This window comes from Chionomys nivalis, chromosome 7 (genome assembly GCF_950005125.1).
Source record: "Chionomys nivalis chromosome 7, mChiNiv1.1, whole genome shotgun sequence".
Taxonomy (NCBI): domain Eukaryota; kingdom Metazoa; phylum Chordata; class Mammalia; order Rodentia; family Cricetidae; genus Chionomys; species Chionomys nivalis.
This window is the reverse complement of record NC_080092.1, coordinates 31,180,931-31,198,575: the sequence shown is the minus strand read 5'-3', so window position 1 is coordinate 31,198,575 and position 17,645 is coordinate 31,180,931. Positions and strand designations below refer to the sequence as shown.

At 47.4% G+C, this 17,645-nt stretch overlaps 1 protein-coding gene across 3 annotated transcripts; it reads left to right on the top strand.

Moving 5' to 3' along the window:
- Positions 1-1,916: 1,916 nt before the first annotated feature.
- Positions 1,917-15,689, top strand: LOC130877919 (immunity-related GTPase family M protein 1-like). Of its 3 annotated transcripts, XM_057775584.1 has the most exons (5): positions 1,917-1,972; positions 5,187-5,490; positions 9,409-9,522; positions 12,031-12,256; positions 13,853-15,689. In XM_057775584.1, exons 4-5 carry the CDS (start codon positions 12,230-12,232, stop codon positions 15,056-15,058), a joined length of 1,233 nt encoding a protein of 410 aa, XP_057631567.1. In that variant the 5' UTR covers positions 1,917-1,972; positions 5,187-5,490; positions 9,409-9,522; positions 12,031-12,229; the 3' UTR covers positions 15,059-15,689. The 3 variants fall into 3 exon arrangements, with proteins under 3 accessions (XP_057631567.1, XP_057631566.1, XP_057631568.1); XM_057775583.1 differs by lacking the exons at positions 1,917-1,972; positions 5,187-5,490 and having other exon boundaries at positions 9,245-9,522; XM_057775585.1 differs by lacking the exons at positions 1,917-1,972; positions 5,187-5,490; positions 12,031-12,256 and having other exon boundaries at positions 9,245-9,522.
- Positions 15,690-17,645: the final 1,956 nt, after the last annotated feature.

Sequence of the window (17,645 nt, the reverse complement as noted above, 5' to 3'; positions counted from 1 at the left end):
ATGATCAAAATGCATTGCATGCATGAAATACTCAAAGATCTAATAAAAACTGTACTTTCTAAGAAATTACGGAAACAGAGTAAATGGGGGAAAACAGAATAGCTTTATTTTAAGAAGGACAGACAAACATGCCTGTGGCCCATTAGTCCTTTCTTCCTGACTGGAGCTGGTTCTACCGCCCTGCCTCCTCGTGAAAAGGGAACTTATCTTCTTGGAGATTTCCTCCAAGAAGCTCAGGCCCAGGCTTCCCTTCCCTCAGCTTGGGGCATAGCTTTGAGAGCTATGAATGGAAGAAGTTTGGGTTCAGAAACGATTTATTACAGAAACCCTCACCCTGGTCTGCTGAGGTGTGTGACACAGATAATTAAACTGACAGGAGGGGCTGGAGGGATGGCTCCATGGTGAAGAGCACTGGCTGCTCCTCCAGAGGACCCAGGTTCGATTCCCAGCACCCACATGGTGGTCTGGCTTGGTCTTTTGTCTTTCTGCTCTTTCAATTCTTGTCGAAGTCAAGGAAGAAACACTGCAATTCCCTGAATGACTTAAGGTTATACTTAGAGTTCCAGGATGCCAGGGAAAGGGACTGAGACCTTGACACAAAAATCCAAGATAGACAGACAGAAACAAAGACAGAGGAAAGGCAGACAGATGAAAGGGAGAGAAAAGGGAGGCGGAGCCAATGCTGGGTACCAAGGGAAGTCACAGTGACAACTCTGATACTGCCTTGGAGGTGACTGTGCCGACCCTCAGCTCCTTCCTGCTTGGGTGGGAGGAAGTCAGGCACAGAGAAACAGGACATTGCAACACAAGAGAGAGGAGATCCAGCAGTGTGATGGGCAGGATTTGTGCTCAGGGCTCCAGAGCAAGGCACATGGGTGTTGCATGAGACACCCAGCTCCTATCCTGCCCAGCCTGTCTCCTTCCAGAGTACAGCACAGGCTCAGCTCTGCTCTCCACTCCTGCTCCTCTGTGTTCAAATTTGCAGAGAGAACTTCCCATAATTACCAAACAGCAGAGGCTATAACAGAGCTGCCCTGGCCTTCTGAAGGAAATGTGGCTCCTGTGCCCTGCACTTGCTTTTCCTAGAATTCCCCAGCCCATCCCACTCTCCATCTTGGGAAGATCACTAGTGTTAGTGCTGCTTTGACAAGGTGAACCCAGTCCCTGCTCCATCCAGAAGTCAACCATTCATCAAACGGTTCTGAGCTCTTAGGAAACTGAGCTCCCCCTAGTACCCCAGCTGAGCGCCCCTTTCCTCTCAGCCTCCTGCATACTGACTGGAGACCACTTCTCCTCTTTCTGGATGAAATCATCTCTCCTGTGAAGATGAAGTGGAGGAAGCAGGTGAGAAGAAAGGAAGCTTGCCAGGGAGCAGGTGGGGTGAGGTGTGCAGTTATCCTAGGGGCAGCTCCGGGATTAATATTGTCCCGGGCAGATGGATTCTACACAGACCCAGAAAAAGTCTGACCCATTGACTGAACTGTGATCATCTCTGGGCAGAATATGCAAAGCCTAGAGTTAGGCTCCGCCCCCCTGAGGAGGTTAAGGAACTGGCTGAATACGCAGTATCCAAAAATAGGAATCCAACCAGCCCTCACTGCAAGCCTCAACCCATAAGAGCTCAGGCACAAAGAACCCAGGGGAAGAAACTGCAGAACGGAAAACAGGGGCTTGTGGTGGACGGGATCTGGAAGGAAATCCAGGCCGGTCAGAGGTCAGAGATCAGAGCGCTCTCAGCTCCTCCTCCGCCTCGGGCTCTGGGTGTCTGGGTGTCATAGGAGGACCTCAGAACTTCAGTTCACCACTTCCTTTGCTGAGCATCCTCAGTCTGCATAAGAATTGTGTGAGGAGCGGACCCTGTTCGAGCTCACACTACTTCCTGAGAGAGAGAGAGAAAGAGAGAGAGAGAGAGAGAGGAGAGGTGACTCTTCAGGGGGAAAGTGGCATCTGGCCACAGTCACTTCAGTAGAAGGTAAGAAGTTTCTGTTGTTTTCTTATCCGTTTCTGTGACAAAGAGAACTTAAAAACAAGAGTTTGTTTTTGTTTGTGGTTTATAAGGAGCTACCATCTGTCTTAGTGAGTTTTAAAACACCACGACCAAGGCAACTCAAAAAAGAAAGCGTTTGATTGGGGTCTTATATACCCTAGAAGCCGGCAGGGAGAGCTAATTTCAGATGCTATAGACTTTTGAAACCTCAGAGCCCACTCCCAGTGACATGACTTTCCAACAAGGCCACACCTTCTAATCCTTCTCAAACATCCTGCCAACTGTATTCAAAGCCTTCCAGTTTAGGAGCCTGTGGGAGCCGTTCTCATCCAAACCAGCACACAGCCCAGGGTGGCACCGAGATGGGAAAGCAGGAGCACGCAACAGTCGGTCACATCACATCTGCAGTCAGGAAACAGAGAGCAACAAATGCCGATGCTGGTGATTCATTCTGCCCCTGCCCTCGGTCCAGGAAATGGTACCGCCCACAGTCAGAGTGGGCCTTCTACTGCCACCAAACCTCCCTGGAAATACAACCACAGATACCACCAGAAGTTTGCTCTCTGCGTAATTTTAAAGCCAATAAAATGACAGAAAGATTCACCATTACAACCCTGTTCGTGGGGTGACATGAAATTCAACCCCTGGTACCAGGCCAGGAGAGCTGGAAGTCTGGTTTATTCCACTCGGGGAGTTCACAACAGGGCCCCTCTGATGCTCTTCTTTTTAAAGATTTATGTAGTCGTTTTGTGTGTATGAGTGCTTTGCCTGCATGTATATATGTGCGCCACATGCAAGCCTTGTGCCCACAGAGGGACTGGGAATTAAAGTAGGCTGTGAGGCGCCATGTGGGTGCTGGGAATTGAACCTGGGTGCTGGGCAAGAGCAACCGGTGCCCTCAGCCTCTTTGCCCACTCTCTACCCTGTGGTGGTCTCTGTGCCAACCAGCGTACTCTGTTTCCTGTTTATACTCATCTAACACAGCAGTGAGGAGGTAAATGTCCCTTCTATCTGCCCATGCTCACTTCCTGGGTCTTCTGATGGGGTTCAAGTTTGGGGGGAACAGAGTGCAATATGCTCCACAGGTCTAAGGGAATCTCTACTGTAACTTCCTCATTTTCTTCAGAGGGTTAAACCCCACTGTCAGAACCACTCATAGGCAACAGCCAGTGCTCTTAACTTCTGAGCCACCTCACCAGTCCCCATATAGTGATTTCTTGATGTATATTACATTTTTGTATAATAGTTGCTAGTTTAAAAAAATCCTATGAAATAGATATCAGGATTTGTACTATTTGATCACACTCAGCGACAGGTATGGCGGCCATCCAGAACCTTGTGTTGGGCGTATTAAGGACACTTGGGCACCCCTGCAGAGAGGCCCACGTGACAAAGAATTAAGTGTCTTGGTCTCAAAGCTGACTAGGATTTGGCCTGCCATGAACTACCAAGTAAGCAAGCTTGGAAGCAGGTGGCCTGGCCTCCCATGGCCTCTACCTGGATGGGGAACCTGGCTGCAAACTTTTCAAATGGCCTGAGCCAGACCTGCCCAGCTAAGCTTCTCTCTGACTACTAACCCTCAGAAAATACGCAAAGTAACAAAGGTCAGTTATTTAAGGCTGCGGTTTGGTGGGTAATTTGATATGAAACAGATGTTACAACACAGTCACTGGGAGAACCGTCCACTATTCTGTTAACTCTGAACCTCCCTTCTAACTGTTTTTCTTCCGATGAAGACCAATTTTTCTTTTAGAATATCCTTTAATAAAGACACATTCATTTTAGACCCTGAAAAAAAAAAGAAGAACTCATGAGCCCCTCACCCACATGAGCCCCTCACCCACACGAGCCCCTCACCCACCTCTCATGGAAGGGGAATCCTGTCTGCGCACCCTTCCAGTTTGACTCAGCTCAAGTATTTGATCTGCATCAAGAAGCCAGCTCCACAGTCAGGCACAGACTCGTTCCTCTTATACTACGTAAATGCACTGGGAACTTTTCAAATTCCCCTTTTTCCAGTTTCCAGTGCATGCCCTGTGCGCCACGGACATGGTCGACCATGAGGAAGCAGATCAAGTCCTTCTGGAGTAAATCAACACACTGGTGTTATCTCACTCATTCTTTCTACTGGACAAATGCGGAGTAAAAACAGAAATTTGACTTGGTAGTTGTGACACAAGCCTTGAATTCCAGCATGTGGGAGGCAGAAGCAGGCGGACCTCTGTGAATTCCAGGTCAGCCTGGTCTACAAAGCAAGTTCCAGGACAATCAGGGTGGTTACACAGAGAAACCCTATCTCAAAAACAAAAACAAAACGAAACAAAAATAGATGCTCAAAACCTGCATATATATTGGTCCCTCCTCCAAGGTGATAAAAGCAACAAACACTTGCTGCGGAGAGTAAGCTTTCTACAGTAGAGCTGCCTACACCCAGCACAGGGGCTTCCAAGGATGCAGGGTTCATGAGTCATCACCCCTAGTGAGTGGGCTTCCCAGTGAGGCCACTGCCCTCAGCCACCCAGGTTTCTGCAAATCACCCCAAAATGTTTGCTGGTCGGCTAAGACAGGCTTGGAGGAAATGGCTTTGCTCTATCTGGGGGTGGAAGAGATGATCGTTCACATCGCTGCAGAAAAGTCACATGACTGAGTCTGTGGCCTCCTGACCATCACCCCTAATCACCATCCCTGCCCATAGTTCTCAGGTGGGTAAACCCTGCTGCCAGAGGGAACGAAAACTGGACCGCAGTGACACCTAGAGGCTACTTAGGGAAAGACGCCTTTTTCTTGTGTGCTTTTTCCTTTTTAATTTAACATTTTTTGAGACTTCCATAAATGAATATTCTGTTTACATCACTTTCACATCTCCCTTTCCCCCAACTCCTCCACTTCTTCTAAAACTCATGGCCTCTTTTTCTCTATTTATCGCTACGCACATACATGCATATACCACACCCAAACACACACACAAACACAAACACACAAACAAAAATGCTGAGTCCATTTAGTGTTGTACGTATAAGTGTTTAGAGCTGATCATTTGAGGCTAGATGATCCGTCAGGAGTCTCATCCTCAGAGAAGACTGGTTAGCCCTAAGAGAGAAATGTTTTATGTGAAATATGTGAGCCAGGGGAAAATGAGTTCATTATTAGGAAACCAAAATATTACATGAGAAAATGATCCCACTTTCTGTCCCCTCAGAGAATGCTAAGGCAATTACTTTGGAAATTCAAAATGATCTGCGGAGATAGACGACGTGACGTGAATGATAAAAGCTGAGAGAGCAAAGGCAAATGAACGAGAGTTTGAAAAGAAGACTAAAGAAAGACTGCTCCATCTCACCTGAATTACACCAGGAAGTGCTGAGAGAAACCACCTCCTACCTCCTCCAAAGTGTGCTCAGGGCGCTAAGACACTTCACAGGTTCTTCAGCACACACCTCCTGAGCCCACTGAGTCCAGTATCCAGTATGAGGCCACAGCCAGGAGGGGCAGCTGCAGACGAGGTAACCTCCTTTCTGATCCCCAACTGTAAACGCCTTGTTTTCTGTGTGGGAGTCAAAGTGCAGTTCTGTTTGCTGAAGAACTGAGGGGTGACTTCACGGTAACTGGAGCACTAATCAGGACAGCGTGTGATGGATTGATTACCTCCGTGGGCGCTTTGTGGGAGGGAGGGAGAGGAAGAGTAGCATGGGTCCCCAGCTCAGTGAGAGCAGGAGACCAGGAAAGCCCTTGCTTTCAGAGCCCCCTCCATGCTGCTGTAGACAAGCCTTCTGTGAGGCAGGTGGGGTTGCACATAGTGAGGTCCACCAGGCTGTGGTGGCGCACACCTTTAACCCTAGCACTCGGAAGGTAGATACAGGTGGATCTCTGAGTTGAAAGCCAGCCTGATCTATAAAGTGAGTTCCAGGACAGCTGGGGCTACACAGAGAAACCTTGTCTCTATAAACCAAAATAATAATGATAAAATAATGATAGTAATAATAATAACAAGGTCCATGAGAAACTAAATTTGCTGATCTTGGGGCTAAGGCACCTATACTACCCCTGACAGAAATAGTAGGGCCCTTTCTTTAGTCACAATGCAAATTAGAGGAGAACGAATTAGCCTGTAACAATAGTGGGTACAGGCTCTGTGGTTGCAAGTTGTTTGGGCATGAGTGTGTGTGTGTGTGTGTGTGTATTCGTGTGCATATGGATTTGTGCATGTCTGTCTGTATATGGGCATGCCTCCATGTGTGATAGGTGTAAGATTGTGATTGACAGGTCACCCAGCTATGTACAAAACCCTGCTCATCCAGGGTGAGTCAGCATGAATCTTTCTGTGAGGTGTAATGTGGTGTGGGGATGAAGGAACAGTACCAGGATGTCACTGTTGAACGAAAGGGGGAAAGCGCCAGACAGAGGCCGTCAGTCCCCACAGCCACTTGAGTGTCAGATAAACAGAGAAATGCCTCTACTGTGTATTTTATAGTCCTTGACCCTCCCTTTCTGTCTACAGTGCACTAATAATTAATCAGAGTGAACGCCTATTGAAGCTGGATCTTGAGTAACTCAGATGTTAAGGGTCTGTGTTGGTCATGGTAGCTCATGCCTTTAGTTCCAGCACTCAGGAGGCAGATACAGGTGGAGCTTTGGGGATTCAAGGCCAGCCTGGTCTACACTGAGAATTCCATGCCAAAGAGGACCACAGTGAGATTCTATCTCAAAACATTTCTCAAAAAGAGCACTTTTCTATTCTTGCAAAAGACCCCAGGTTTAGTTTCCAGCACCCATATGGTGGTTCACAACTGCCCTTAACTCTGGTTCCAGGGGATCGGGTGCTCTCTTCCGGCCTCTGCAGGCACCAGGCTCACACAGTGTGATACATATACCATCAAAACATTCATATACATAAAACAAATTAATCGTTAAAAAGAAATCTTGCTGGGAGGTGGTGGTGCATGCCTTTAATCCCAGCACTTGAGGAGGCAGAGGCAGGCAGATCACTGAGTTTGAGGCCAGCCTGGTCTACAGAGTGAGTTCCAGGACAATCAGGATTACACAGAGAAATGCTGCCTCAGCCCCTCCCAGACAGACAGACAGACAGACAGACAGACCCCCCCCCATACACACACACACACCACTTAGAATCCAAACCAGGCCTTCTCAGGTCAGTCCTATCTGTCCCCTTCCACCCTCATACTGTGTACAGGGAAGCCCAGCCCACCGGACTCCAAGGACTCAGGGACTATCAGCAGCATATCTCATATGAGGGGTACCCGGTAGCTAAATGAGGTCCTTCCTCCACTTCCTACACATACTCAAAGTCACTCATTCCTTCCCCAAAACACAAGGCACCCCTTACACTGCAGCTTTCCAGGAATCGGAGAGCCCGACAAGGGCGTGCACTATGGACTGCTCAACCATCGTGTGGCATGGAACCTCCTTCTTCTCCTGAACCTCTTCAAAGGAGCCCTCTGCTCTGCCTTGTGGGCCTGAGCACTCCTATAGCCTCCACCATGCTAAGAATTATCCTAATAAATCTTCCACCCAGAAGGACACACACACAAAGTGAAGAAGATGGTGACAGACTTGGAGCTTGAGGTCATTGAACTCCCACATTCCTTGCATAGCAAGGTGACTGAAATATACACCTTCCTTTTTTTTTTTTTTGTTTATGTGATTTTTTTCTAAATTATTTCAAAAGTCTCTCTATGAAGCTGAAGCTGCCCTGGAACTTGCTACTATAACACAAGTTCGTCTGCAACTCAAGCTCTCCTTACCTCTGTCTCTCAACTGATCAGATTCTGCATGTGTCCCCGTGGCCCAGCTCACACAGCTTCTAACCAGGTGACCACCTGACGTTAACCCTCAGCCTTGCCTCGTCAGGGAGGTCTAACTCCAGACTTTCCCACCCAAAGGTCCTCGGCAAATGACACTTTCAAGGACAGGGTGCCTGTGCTCTGATTACCCTCTGTGTCCACACACTGTGTCCAGCCATTACAGCATCCTACTTTGAGGAACCTTTCCCTGATGCCCAATCGTAACGAACCCTGCTGTGCCCAGCCTCAGTTCCTCCCCAAGAGCAAGAGCATGAGAGGATTGACTCTGGGGTCCAGGGAAACACTGCCTGGGTTGGAGTTCTGGCTCATTTGTAGAGAAGGTTCCAGAAGCTCTCTTCCTGATCTTCCTGTCCTACCCTGGACCTGCTCCTATTTGTTCTTGTGAACTCACATAAAGAAAGCAGGACAGACTGACAGCCCCCACCAGTTTCTAAAGACAGAGGTGGAAATCAGCCAGAGACTTGCGTGGTTTCTCCCCAGGCTCTGCCTAGAAGCGTAGGACTTAGAAGCAAACAGGAGGGACAGCTTCTGGCTTTCACTCAAAACCTCCAGTTCGTTAAACAGCAGCAGGAATGTGAAAGGCACCCACACTTAGTCCTCTTCTCAGCAAATCAGTCTTTTCCGGGAAGGAGAAAGAGAAAGCTACCATCGCCAATAGAGGATCACATTACTGGTCACCTGGAGGGGGCTCTTTGTGACCGAGGGATTAAATTGCAATTGCGCAAACCCCTGGGCAATAGTGAGCCTGCAAGTGGGCAGAAGTTGTGTTCAGGGCCATGGAAAGGGCCTGTGTGAGCCTCCTCATTCCTCCCCACCCAGCCTGTCTCCCTCCAGGCTCAGTTCTGCTTGCATACTGACCCCTGCTCCTCTTTACTCAGCTGTGTGGCGAGAACTCTCCAGTGGGTACAGAAAAGCAGCAAAGGGGATGACAGAGCTGCCCTTACCCTCTGATGGTAGGAAAATGAAATCTGGCCCCTCCCAGCTCAGATCCTCTTCCCACTCAAACACTGCAAGGACCGGAGCCTGATTCCCCACTCCCTGGGGATAATCAAGTGAGCCGGCAAACAGGGAAAACAATCACACAGAACAAGGTGGCCGCCCGTGTGTCCAATCACCTGAGGGATCAGTGTTTCTGAGTCTGAAGGTTAACATTGCCCAGTTAGTGCCCGTGTAAAGAAGTAGCAGGGCCAGGCACAGGATGCTCTCTCTGATCCTGAACTAGCTGTTAAGTTCCCTAAGCAGATTTGGCAAACCATCCCCCTGTCCCATCCCCACCCTCATTCCCACATTTGCTGAACTCAGATAAGCACAGCCCCCTCTCTGAAAAATACTATGTAGCTTGCCCAGCCTTATCCTTTAAACCGGCTGTTTCCAGGAATCTGAAACCGAAACCTGTTCTCACTGGAATCCCCTCCCCGTCCTGTCTTGGCATCAACACTCAGATCTAGCAAATGCAGGGCAAAAAGCAAGGTCTGATAGAGACCAGAGGCAGAAAGACAATCCACGCGGTCAGCCAGCTCCTACTCTTCCTAGCTGGTCTCTTGGAAGGACTCTAGACCTCTGTATCTCATCTCTGAATATCCCGGGGCTGGATTTCAGTTCCAGATCTCTCCATAGAGAACTTCTGCTGGAGGACAAACGTTTTTTAAGAAGGAGTAGCACTCCAGGGAGGCCCTAACATCTGGATCCCACACAATTCCTCTTCTGGAACCTGTAAGTAAAAGCTTCTAAGTTCAGCTTGGTCGCCCCAATCTCCTGCAACTTCCATTCTTATGCTTTGACAAGGAGAACTGTGACTGTGTTGTTGACTTCCATGGGAGGCTTTACCCTCTCTCAGGAGTGGATAGGAGTTAGGGAGGGGAGGAGAGGGGGCAATGGGAAGAGGGGAGGGAAGGGTTACTGCGATGGTATGAAAAATGAAAAACAAAACTTTTGCATTTAAATAAAAAATAAAGCACGAGAGAGAGAGAGAGAGAGAGAGAGAGAGAGAGAGAGAGAGAGAGGCAGAACTGTGACGCCACCAGGCACCGGACCTTAAGGTCTGGCCTACTTCCACTCGGCACATCAGGGCCTCTCTCTGACTGTCTTCAGTACCACATAATACTGCATAATACTGACTTTTCTCTCAGTCTTCCCTAATGGTGATTGAATAAGGAATAGATGAGGATTTCAGCACACACAGGGCTATCAGTTCACCAGAATCCTTGATTTTAGCTTCGTTACTAGTGTGTTCTGGTCCCCACATCTCCATGAGTCTCTCATGGAGATTTATAACAGCTATGATACCCGAACTACACGGAGCCCTACACAGAAAAAAAAAAATCCACTTGTAGATGGGCTTCATTTTGCATCAGGTAAGCCACGAAATTTATGGAGTGTGCTATAATAAGCATGTTTTCAAGTTAATTAATTGGAGTAGAAAATAGTAAAACTCAGTTCAATGAACTAAGGTGGAAGGAAACAGTGCCAGGGTGAACCGTGTGGCAGCTACCACCTTTATGAGCATGCATCTGTGTACAAGTGTGTGAGCATGCTCTTAGTTCTGTGTCTGTGGAGACCCCAAAGACACTGCTCACAGGGTCTGCTTCTCCTTCCCAGGCACAGCTCCCCTCTCTGGTTAGAACTATTTGTTAAGCTCCCTCCAGAAGTCACAGGGATCTACACTCTTCTGTGGGCATCTTCAACCTTGTACAGAGAAGGTGCAATAGGGGTATAAGCTAGGAAAGAGTCTCAAAAAAAAGGAAGTGGGAGGACACATGAATCCCAAAAAGAATTCTATGGGCTCTTTGCAAATACTGGGTCAGTGTTCTGAACTATGGAACCCCACAGCTACCCGCGACAGCTCTCTCCCAAGTGGCTCCCCAAAGAAACTTGTAGCTTTATACAGTTACTCATGCCTTTCCACGTCTGCTTATAATACATGGACTGAGGCAGGATCCAACCCTCTTGAGAGTTACTGGATCCTGTGTGCCCCCGTGAACTGAACTGTCTCACACAGGGTCCAGCACAGGGTGTGCAAGTATGGGAAGTCCCCATCTCCGGTCACAGTCACATAAACAGCCCTGAGAAGAGCATGGTCTAAGCTCATCTTCTATCCTGGTGAATAAAACTCACAGTAAAGCAAAGCAGACGCAGAACTAGACCTTGGCCAGCCACAGCCAAGGAGGAAAGAGTTGCCTTGAGGACAAGACCTTACGAAATGTCACACAGCTTTCCTCTGTTCCCCCGTCTCCACACACCACTGCACAATGTTCTCTGCTCCTGGATTTTGTCAGGCTTCATTCCCCTAGCTTCTAGCCAGCTTTGCCTCAGAGTATACCAGCCCATCATGGTGCCTCTATACCCAGCTCCGAACACCTTGAAACTCTGAAGCAGGAAGCAGTGCCCTAGCTGAGCCACATCACCTCAGGTCTGGCACAATTACCGCTGCAGGAGCACTCTGCTGGAGGAGTCTACTGCAGGAGCACTCTGCTGGAGGAGTCTGCTGCAGGAGCACTCCGCTGGAGAAGGAGTCTGCTGCAGGAGCACTCTGCTGGAGAAGGAGTCTGCTGCAGGAGCACTCTGCTGGAGGAGTCTGCTGCAGGAGCACTCTGCTAGAGAAGGAGTCTGCTGCAGGAAGACTCTGGGTAGTCTCCATTGTCACTGGCTTGAAGGGCTTGCACCTCTGTGCAGGTGTGATATGTGCCAGCAACCTGTCCCATATCCTCCCTCCCACTGCACTCTGGGCACTTTTAGCATCATTTGATGAAGCATCTTGGTCTCTCGCTGAGTGTCACCCCCCACCCCCAAGCAAGCTCTGAGTCATTGGAGACACTGGGGGAATTTCCTTTACCACTGCAATTCAGTTTTAGGGTAAACATCAAAGAGGACAGACACATTGGTTTCCAAAATTATAAAATGTGTGCCCGTATAAGGTGTAAATGACAATTGGTGGCAGTGAGTAGACTGGAGTTCCCAAGGGAAATCCCTCAGCATGCATCAAATCCTCTATTAGGTAGGATTTGTCCTCACTATGCCTACAGAAATGTGGATTCAAGACTGATTCTTAGACTTGGTGATATTCTCCTGTAATCTCAACACTAGAGAGACTGAGACAGGAGGATCATAAATTTGAGGTCAGCCTGGCTACAAAGCAAGACCCTGTCTCAAAAAGACAATTTATTCATAATTCTCTGATTCTTCACCCACAATCAACAATAATGAATACCACTTATCTAATAGGGTTTGAGGACTATTAAGTGAGATAAGGCATTCGAAGAACCCAACACAGACTCACAGACAAAGGACCTTCTTGCTGTGTGGTTAAAGTCGAAGAGTGGAGGAAGAACCTGAGGAACGGCTTCCTCAGAGACCCTAGTAAAACCAGAGAGCCTCACCAAGAGACCGAGAGGTGTGCAGAAAGCGTCACGCGGAGCTTGTCATGAAACCATCACAAAAACCCTGGGAGGTGGGTAGCAGTCTTTTCTGGCTCTCGGGGCAGAGACTGGAGTTCCAGGAGTGTGTCCATGTTACAAGGAGCTGAGCACCTCAAACACAGAAGGGTCTCTTGGCCCGATTCCTTCTGTAGACGATGAATCCAAGTCCCAAAGCTATGGGGAACAGAGTTGGATTATATTCAGATGCTATCCTAGGAGAGGATAAGTGAAGGCGGTGCCCAAGCCTAAGGAGATTATGGAAGGTGAGAAACTGCACTGTGCGATGCATCATAGTCATGAATGTGCCCTACTGATACATAGCAGGGTCTTATAGGGAAACCTCCCCCCCTCAATAAGGACAAAACAGGTCTCAAGATGTCCCATTGGGTGAGTGCTCCTAATGCAACAGAAAGCTCTGTTTCTAAAAAAGAAGGCCTTGGATTTTAGAATTGTTTTAACTTATTACATTGTGTGTGTGTGTGTGTGTGTGTGTGTGTGTACATATGCTCAGGCATGCATATGGGGGTGGTTGGAGGACAACTTTTGGGAGTCAGTTCTCTCTCCATCATGTGGGTTCCTGGGATTGTTCTCAGATCATCAGATTAAGCAGCAAGTGCCCTTAGCTACTGAGCCATCTCACTAGCCCTGAGTGGTGGAATTTTTTTATTTATGATCATGCACAAGAGGAAAGTTGAACTTTTTTTTTCCTTTGGTTTTTTGAGACAGGGTTTCTCTGTGAAAAAGTCCTGACTGTTCTGGAACTTGTCCTGTAGACCAGGCTGGCTTTGAACTCACAAAGATCCACCTGCCTCTGTCTCCCAAGTGCTGAGATTAAAAGCGTGTGCCAACACCCGGAGAAGGTTGAATTTTAAGAGAGGATAGCATAGTCTATCTATCAATAAGGAGCAGCTTGTGTGCTGTAAGCTTGTGTAGAATCTACTTGGTGAACCCAACTGGTTCTTTTCTCAGTCCTGGACCGGTCCCACTAATGCTTCAATTTCATTGCAAGGGATCAGCCAACAAGAAAAATCTGCTTTCACACATCCACCTGAGTACCTCCAATAATAATAACACTACCCACAGTCATGCACAGAAATGTACAAACGTAAATACTGACCAAAACATCAGTGGCAGGCTATTAGAAATTGCTTCGATTCATCCGTTGAAGTCGATGGGACATGAGCATTTACTAGAAAAATTTGATCCCCCAATAAAAATATCATTTGAAAAAGGAAAAGGCAGAGGGTGCTTTTTAGAAAGGAATAATGAAATTATACGGAGGGTTTGCGGGTCCTTGCCAGCTCGTGGCTCAGTGAGGAGAGCTGGCCCAAACACTTTCTGTTGCCTGTTCCACCTCATTTATTTAGACTGACCTGTGTTCCCGCTGGCTGATCTGACTAACCTCTCCCGTCCTGCCCTTGACACAGCAGCTACCCAACCATCCTCCTGCACACCATAGGGAGATTGCACCCCTATGAATGTGCAATTGTCTCCCAAACCGTTCTGCTTGTAAATGAAATGTCTTTGCTACTTCTCTGGTTGTGGCTCTGAAACCCCGAGGCTGTGATATGAAGTCCGTTGATTCCGACACCCCAATATCTAACTCCACAACTCTTCTACTTCTCCAGGTTGAGCCACTACTCCCCAACATGGCAGAGACTCCTTATGCTCCGCTGAAGTCATCCTTTGCCAGGTCGTATCAGACAGGGAACAGCATTTTGCATGAACTCAATAGGACCCTTGAAACGGCCTTGAAAGAAGGGAAACTGCTGGACGTGGCACGTGGGATCAAGCAGACCGTGGAAACATTGTCCCAAACGTCAGTGAACATCACTGTGACTGGGAACTCGGGCAATGGCATGTCTTCTTTCATCAATGCACTCCGAATCATTGGCCACGAGGAAGATGACTCAGCTCCCAGTGGGGTGGTGAGGACCACCCAGACACGGGCTAAGTACTCCTCATCCCACTTTCCCAATGTGATACTGTGGGACCTGCCTGGCTTGGGGGCCACAGCCCAAACCATAGATAACTATAGGGAAGAGATGAAATTCAACATGTATGATTTATTCGTCATCATCGCCTCTGAGCAGTTCAGCTCTAACCACGTAAATCTTGCCAAAGTCATCCAAGAGATGGGAAAGAGGTTCTATATTGTCTGGACCAAGCTGGACAGGGACCTCAGGCCACATGCCCATTCAGAGACCCAGATCATACAGAATATCCGGGAGAATATTCAGAAGGAACTCCAGAAGGAGAGAGTGAATGTACCACCCATATTCCTGGTATCCAATCTAGACCCTTTACTATATGACTTCCCAATGCTTAGGGACACACTGCATAAAGACCTCTCCAACATCAGATGCTATGGGCCCTTAAGCACTCTGTCTAGCACCTTTGAGAAGATCGTTGATGATAGAGTGGCCTCCTTGAGAGAGAGAATAGATGAGGGATGTTCGGAGCATCCTCTTAGTGTCAGGGATGATGAAGATATGAGAGAGTGTCTGAAAGCATACCGACTCAAATTTGGTGTAGACGATGAATCGCTTGAGCGGGTAGCCCAGAGTATGGGGACAGTAGTCCAAGAGTATAAGGCAGACATGAAGTCCCAAACTCTGTACACCCTCCGCAGAGGGGACTGGAGACTGAGACTGATGACTTGTGCGTTTGTGAATGGATTCTTACGCATTCTTAAATGTCTCCTGGGCTTACGCTGCTGTGTTCCCTGTTTCAGACGCATGAAACACAAACGTGTACTTCTGTTAGTTGCCCAGGACACCAAGACCATCCTGGAAAAAATCCTGAAAGACTCCACCAGCCCTCCTCAAATCTAATGTAGGGAGTGGTCTGACACCCTTCTCCCATGGAAGAGAGACTGCCTTGGGTAGTACCTAGAACCCACTAGAAATCAAGAGATCGAATGTTGAAAGGAACTACTTATTCGTCCCGGCCACCCAGAACTGAAATAATCACACAGAAACTGTATTAATTAAATCACTGTTTGGCCCACTAGCTCTAGCTTCTTATTGGCTAACTCTTGCATCTTAATTTAACCCATTTCTATTAATCTGCATATTGCCATGTGGCAGTGGCTTACCAGCAAAGATTTGGCACATCTACCTCCAGCTGTGGATACATGGTGTCTCCCTGACTCCACCTTTCTCCCTCCCAGCACTTAGTCTTCCCCACCTACCTAAGTTCTGTCCTATCAACAAGCCAAGGTAGTTTCTTTATTCATTAATGCTAATCACAGCACACAGAGGAGACTCCCACATCAATAGAACAACACTTTCTGTAAGAGTTTTAGATCCTTTGAGAGGAGTTAAAAATCACTCATCTCCTTTGTCTCAATTCTAATGCATTGTTCCACTGAGGTACAGGAACAAATTGTTAAAAAAAATCATTGACCATGGTTCTTAGGTTTGGAATTTAGAAAATTTGTTTTCACTTGTCCAGTGTGATGTGTGTCTGAATCAATTTTCTTCTAAAATAATAAAATCAGTTTCTTTACATGAATGCCTTTTTATTCTCACTCTCCTTCCTTTCCTTAGATACCCCTGTTGCTAAGGACTCATCTGGTACAGAGGAACACCTAATTCAAGTCTAGAAGCAGGTGGAGAATGTGGTAGCAATTGTTCTCTGGATTCTGTTTGGTGATGGAGACAGCATTCCAGACAGCATTCTTAATGCAAGGTGCTTGCCTTTCACACATTCTCTGCCAGTTCCCATTTCTGGGTGGTGGTGGTAGTGCACACCTTTAATCCCAGCACTCAAGTAATACAGGAGACAGAGGCAGGCGGGTCTCTGTGAGTTCAAGGTCTGCCTGGTCTACAGAGTGAGTTCCAGGACAGCCAGGACTATTACACAGAGAAACCCTGTCTCGAAAAAACAAAAAATAAAAAATATATATCTTAAGAGGGAACTCTGGTTTACATGAATCAGTGTCATGGCAAGAGAGTAATAGTGTCAATGGACTTCACACTGGACCATTTGAGGAGAATTTGCTAAGGATATCTCTTTCAAATGTGAGATGAAGGTTCAAGGAGATTGCCAGGGGATGGTGTTGGCCCTTGACCTTACACGGTGAAGACTGATCTTCTCAAGGACAATCTTTTAGTCTATTTCCTGATATTAGAACAAAATACCTGAGATTGGGTGATACAAAAGAAAATGAGGTTTATAACTCATTATTTTAGGAGCTAGGTAGATGGATCTGTGGACAGGAAACTTGCTGCTTTTCCAGAGGACCTGCAGTCTGTTCCCAGCACCCACAGCAGCTGGTTCACAACTACGTGTAATTCCAGGGGCTCCAACACTACCTGCTGACTTCTGTGGGCATTCACACACAGGTGGTGTGCACTCTTGCAGACACACACACACAAATAAAAATAAATCTTGAAGCCGGGTGTAGTGGCACACAACTTTAATCCCAGCACTCGGGAGGCAGAGGCAGGTGGATCTCAGTGAGTTCAAGGCCAGCCTGGCCTACCAAGTCAGTTCCAGGGCAGCCAGGACTGTCACAGAGCAACCCTTGTCTGGAAAAGCTTAAATAAACATGTAAATAAAACCTTGAAATGTTCCCACAGTTTCAGAGGTGAAAAGCCAGTTAGAGTGGCCTGTAGGGTTTGCCTCTGGTGAGTGCCAACTCCTGGATAGGATAAGAATGCAGGGCAGCTGCAGGGTCACACACAAAAAGGCTTCTGTAGGAAACAGCAGTAAACACCCGGGCCTGGGGGAAGAAAAGACTTTGCCTTCTGTTAGAGGCCAAGGTTGACACCAGCGTTGGAGAGGAAAGAGGGGTGGTCAGATGGCAGTGGGTCATTGAGGAAGTCCTCAGCCTTGTTTCTTAGCCAGATATGGAGTCATCGAAAGGTTCTAATTCAAAACCAGGGAAACACCAAGTTCTGTCTGCTATAGAAACATAGTTCTCTTTGTTTGTCTTGGTCTAGTCCAGCATTTTAAAACAAAATTGCCCAAGGAAGACCTAGTCTGTAAAATCTGTAGGAAGCATAATGGAGCAATCAGATTTGTACTTAACTTTCAAGAAAAAAATAAATTGCTAATTATGCTTTCTTTCTTTCCTTCTTTCTTTGTTTTGTTTTTCAAGACAGGATCTCATCATGTGGACCTGATGTGTAGACCAGGCTGGTCTCAAACTCATGCCTCTGCCTCCCTGGTATGGAGATTTAAAGCATGTGCCACTGTGCCTGGCCCTTTAGTTACTCTTCTATGGCTGGGACAAAACCTCATGAGCAAAGCACCTTAGAGAAGAAAGCATTGACTTGGACTTAGGGTTTCAGAGACTTGCAGTCTGTGATGGCAGAGCAAAGGCGGGGTGAGAGAAACAGAAAGGCACTCATACGTCTTGATCCTCAAGCAGGAGGCACAGAGCTAACTGGGAAGGTCTTGGTTTTTGAAACT

Coding starts and splice junctions, on each gene's coding strand:
- LOC130877919 (XM_057775584.1), top strand. CDS start 12,230: ATGAAACCATCACAAAAACCCTGGGAG. Junction 12,257..13,852: donor CATCACAAAAACCCTGGGAG/GTGGGTAGCAGT, acceptor CTACTTCTCCAG/GTTGAGCCACTACTCCCCAA.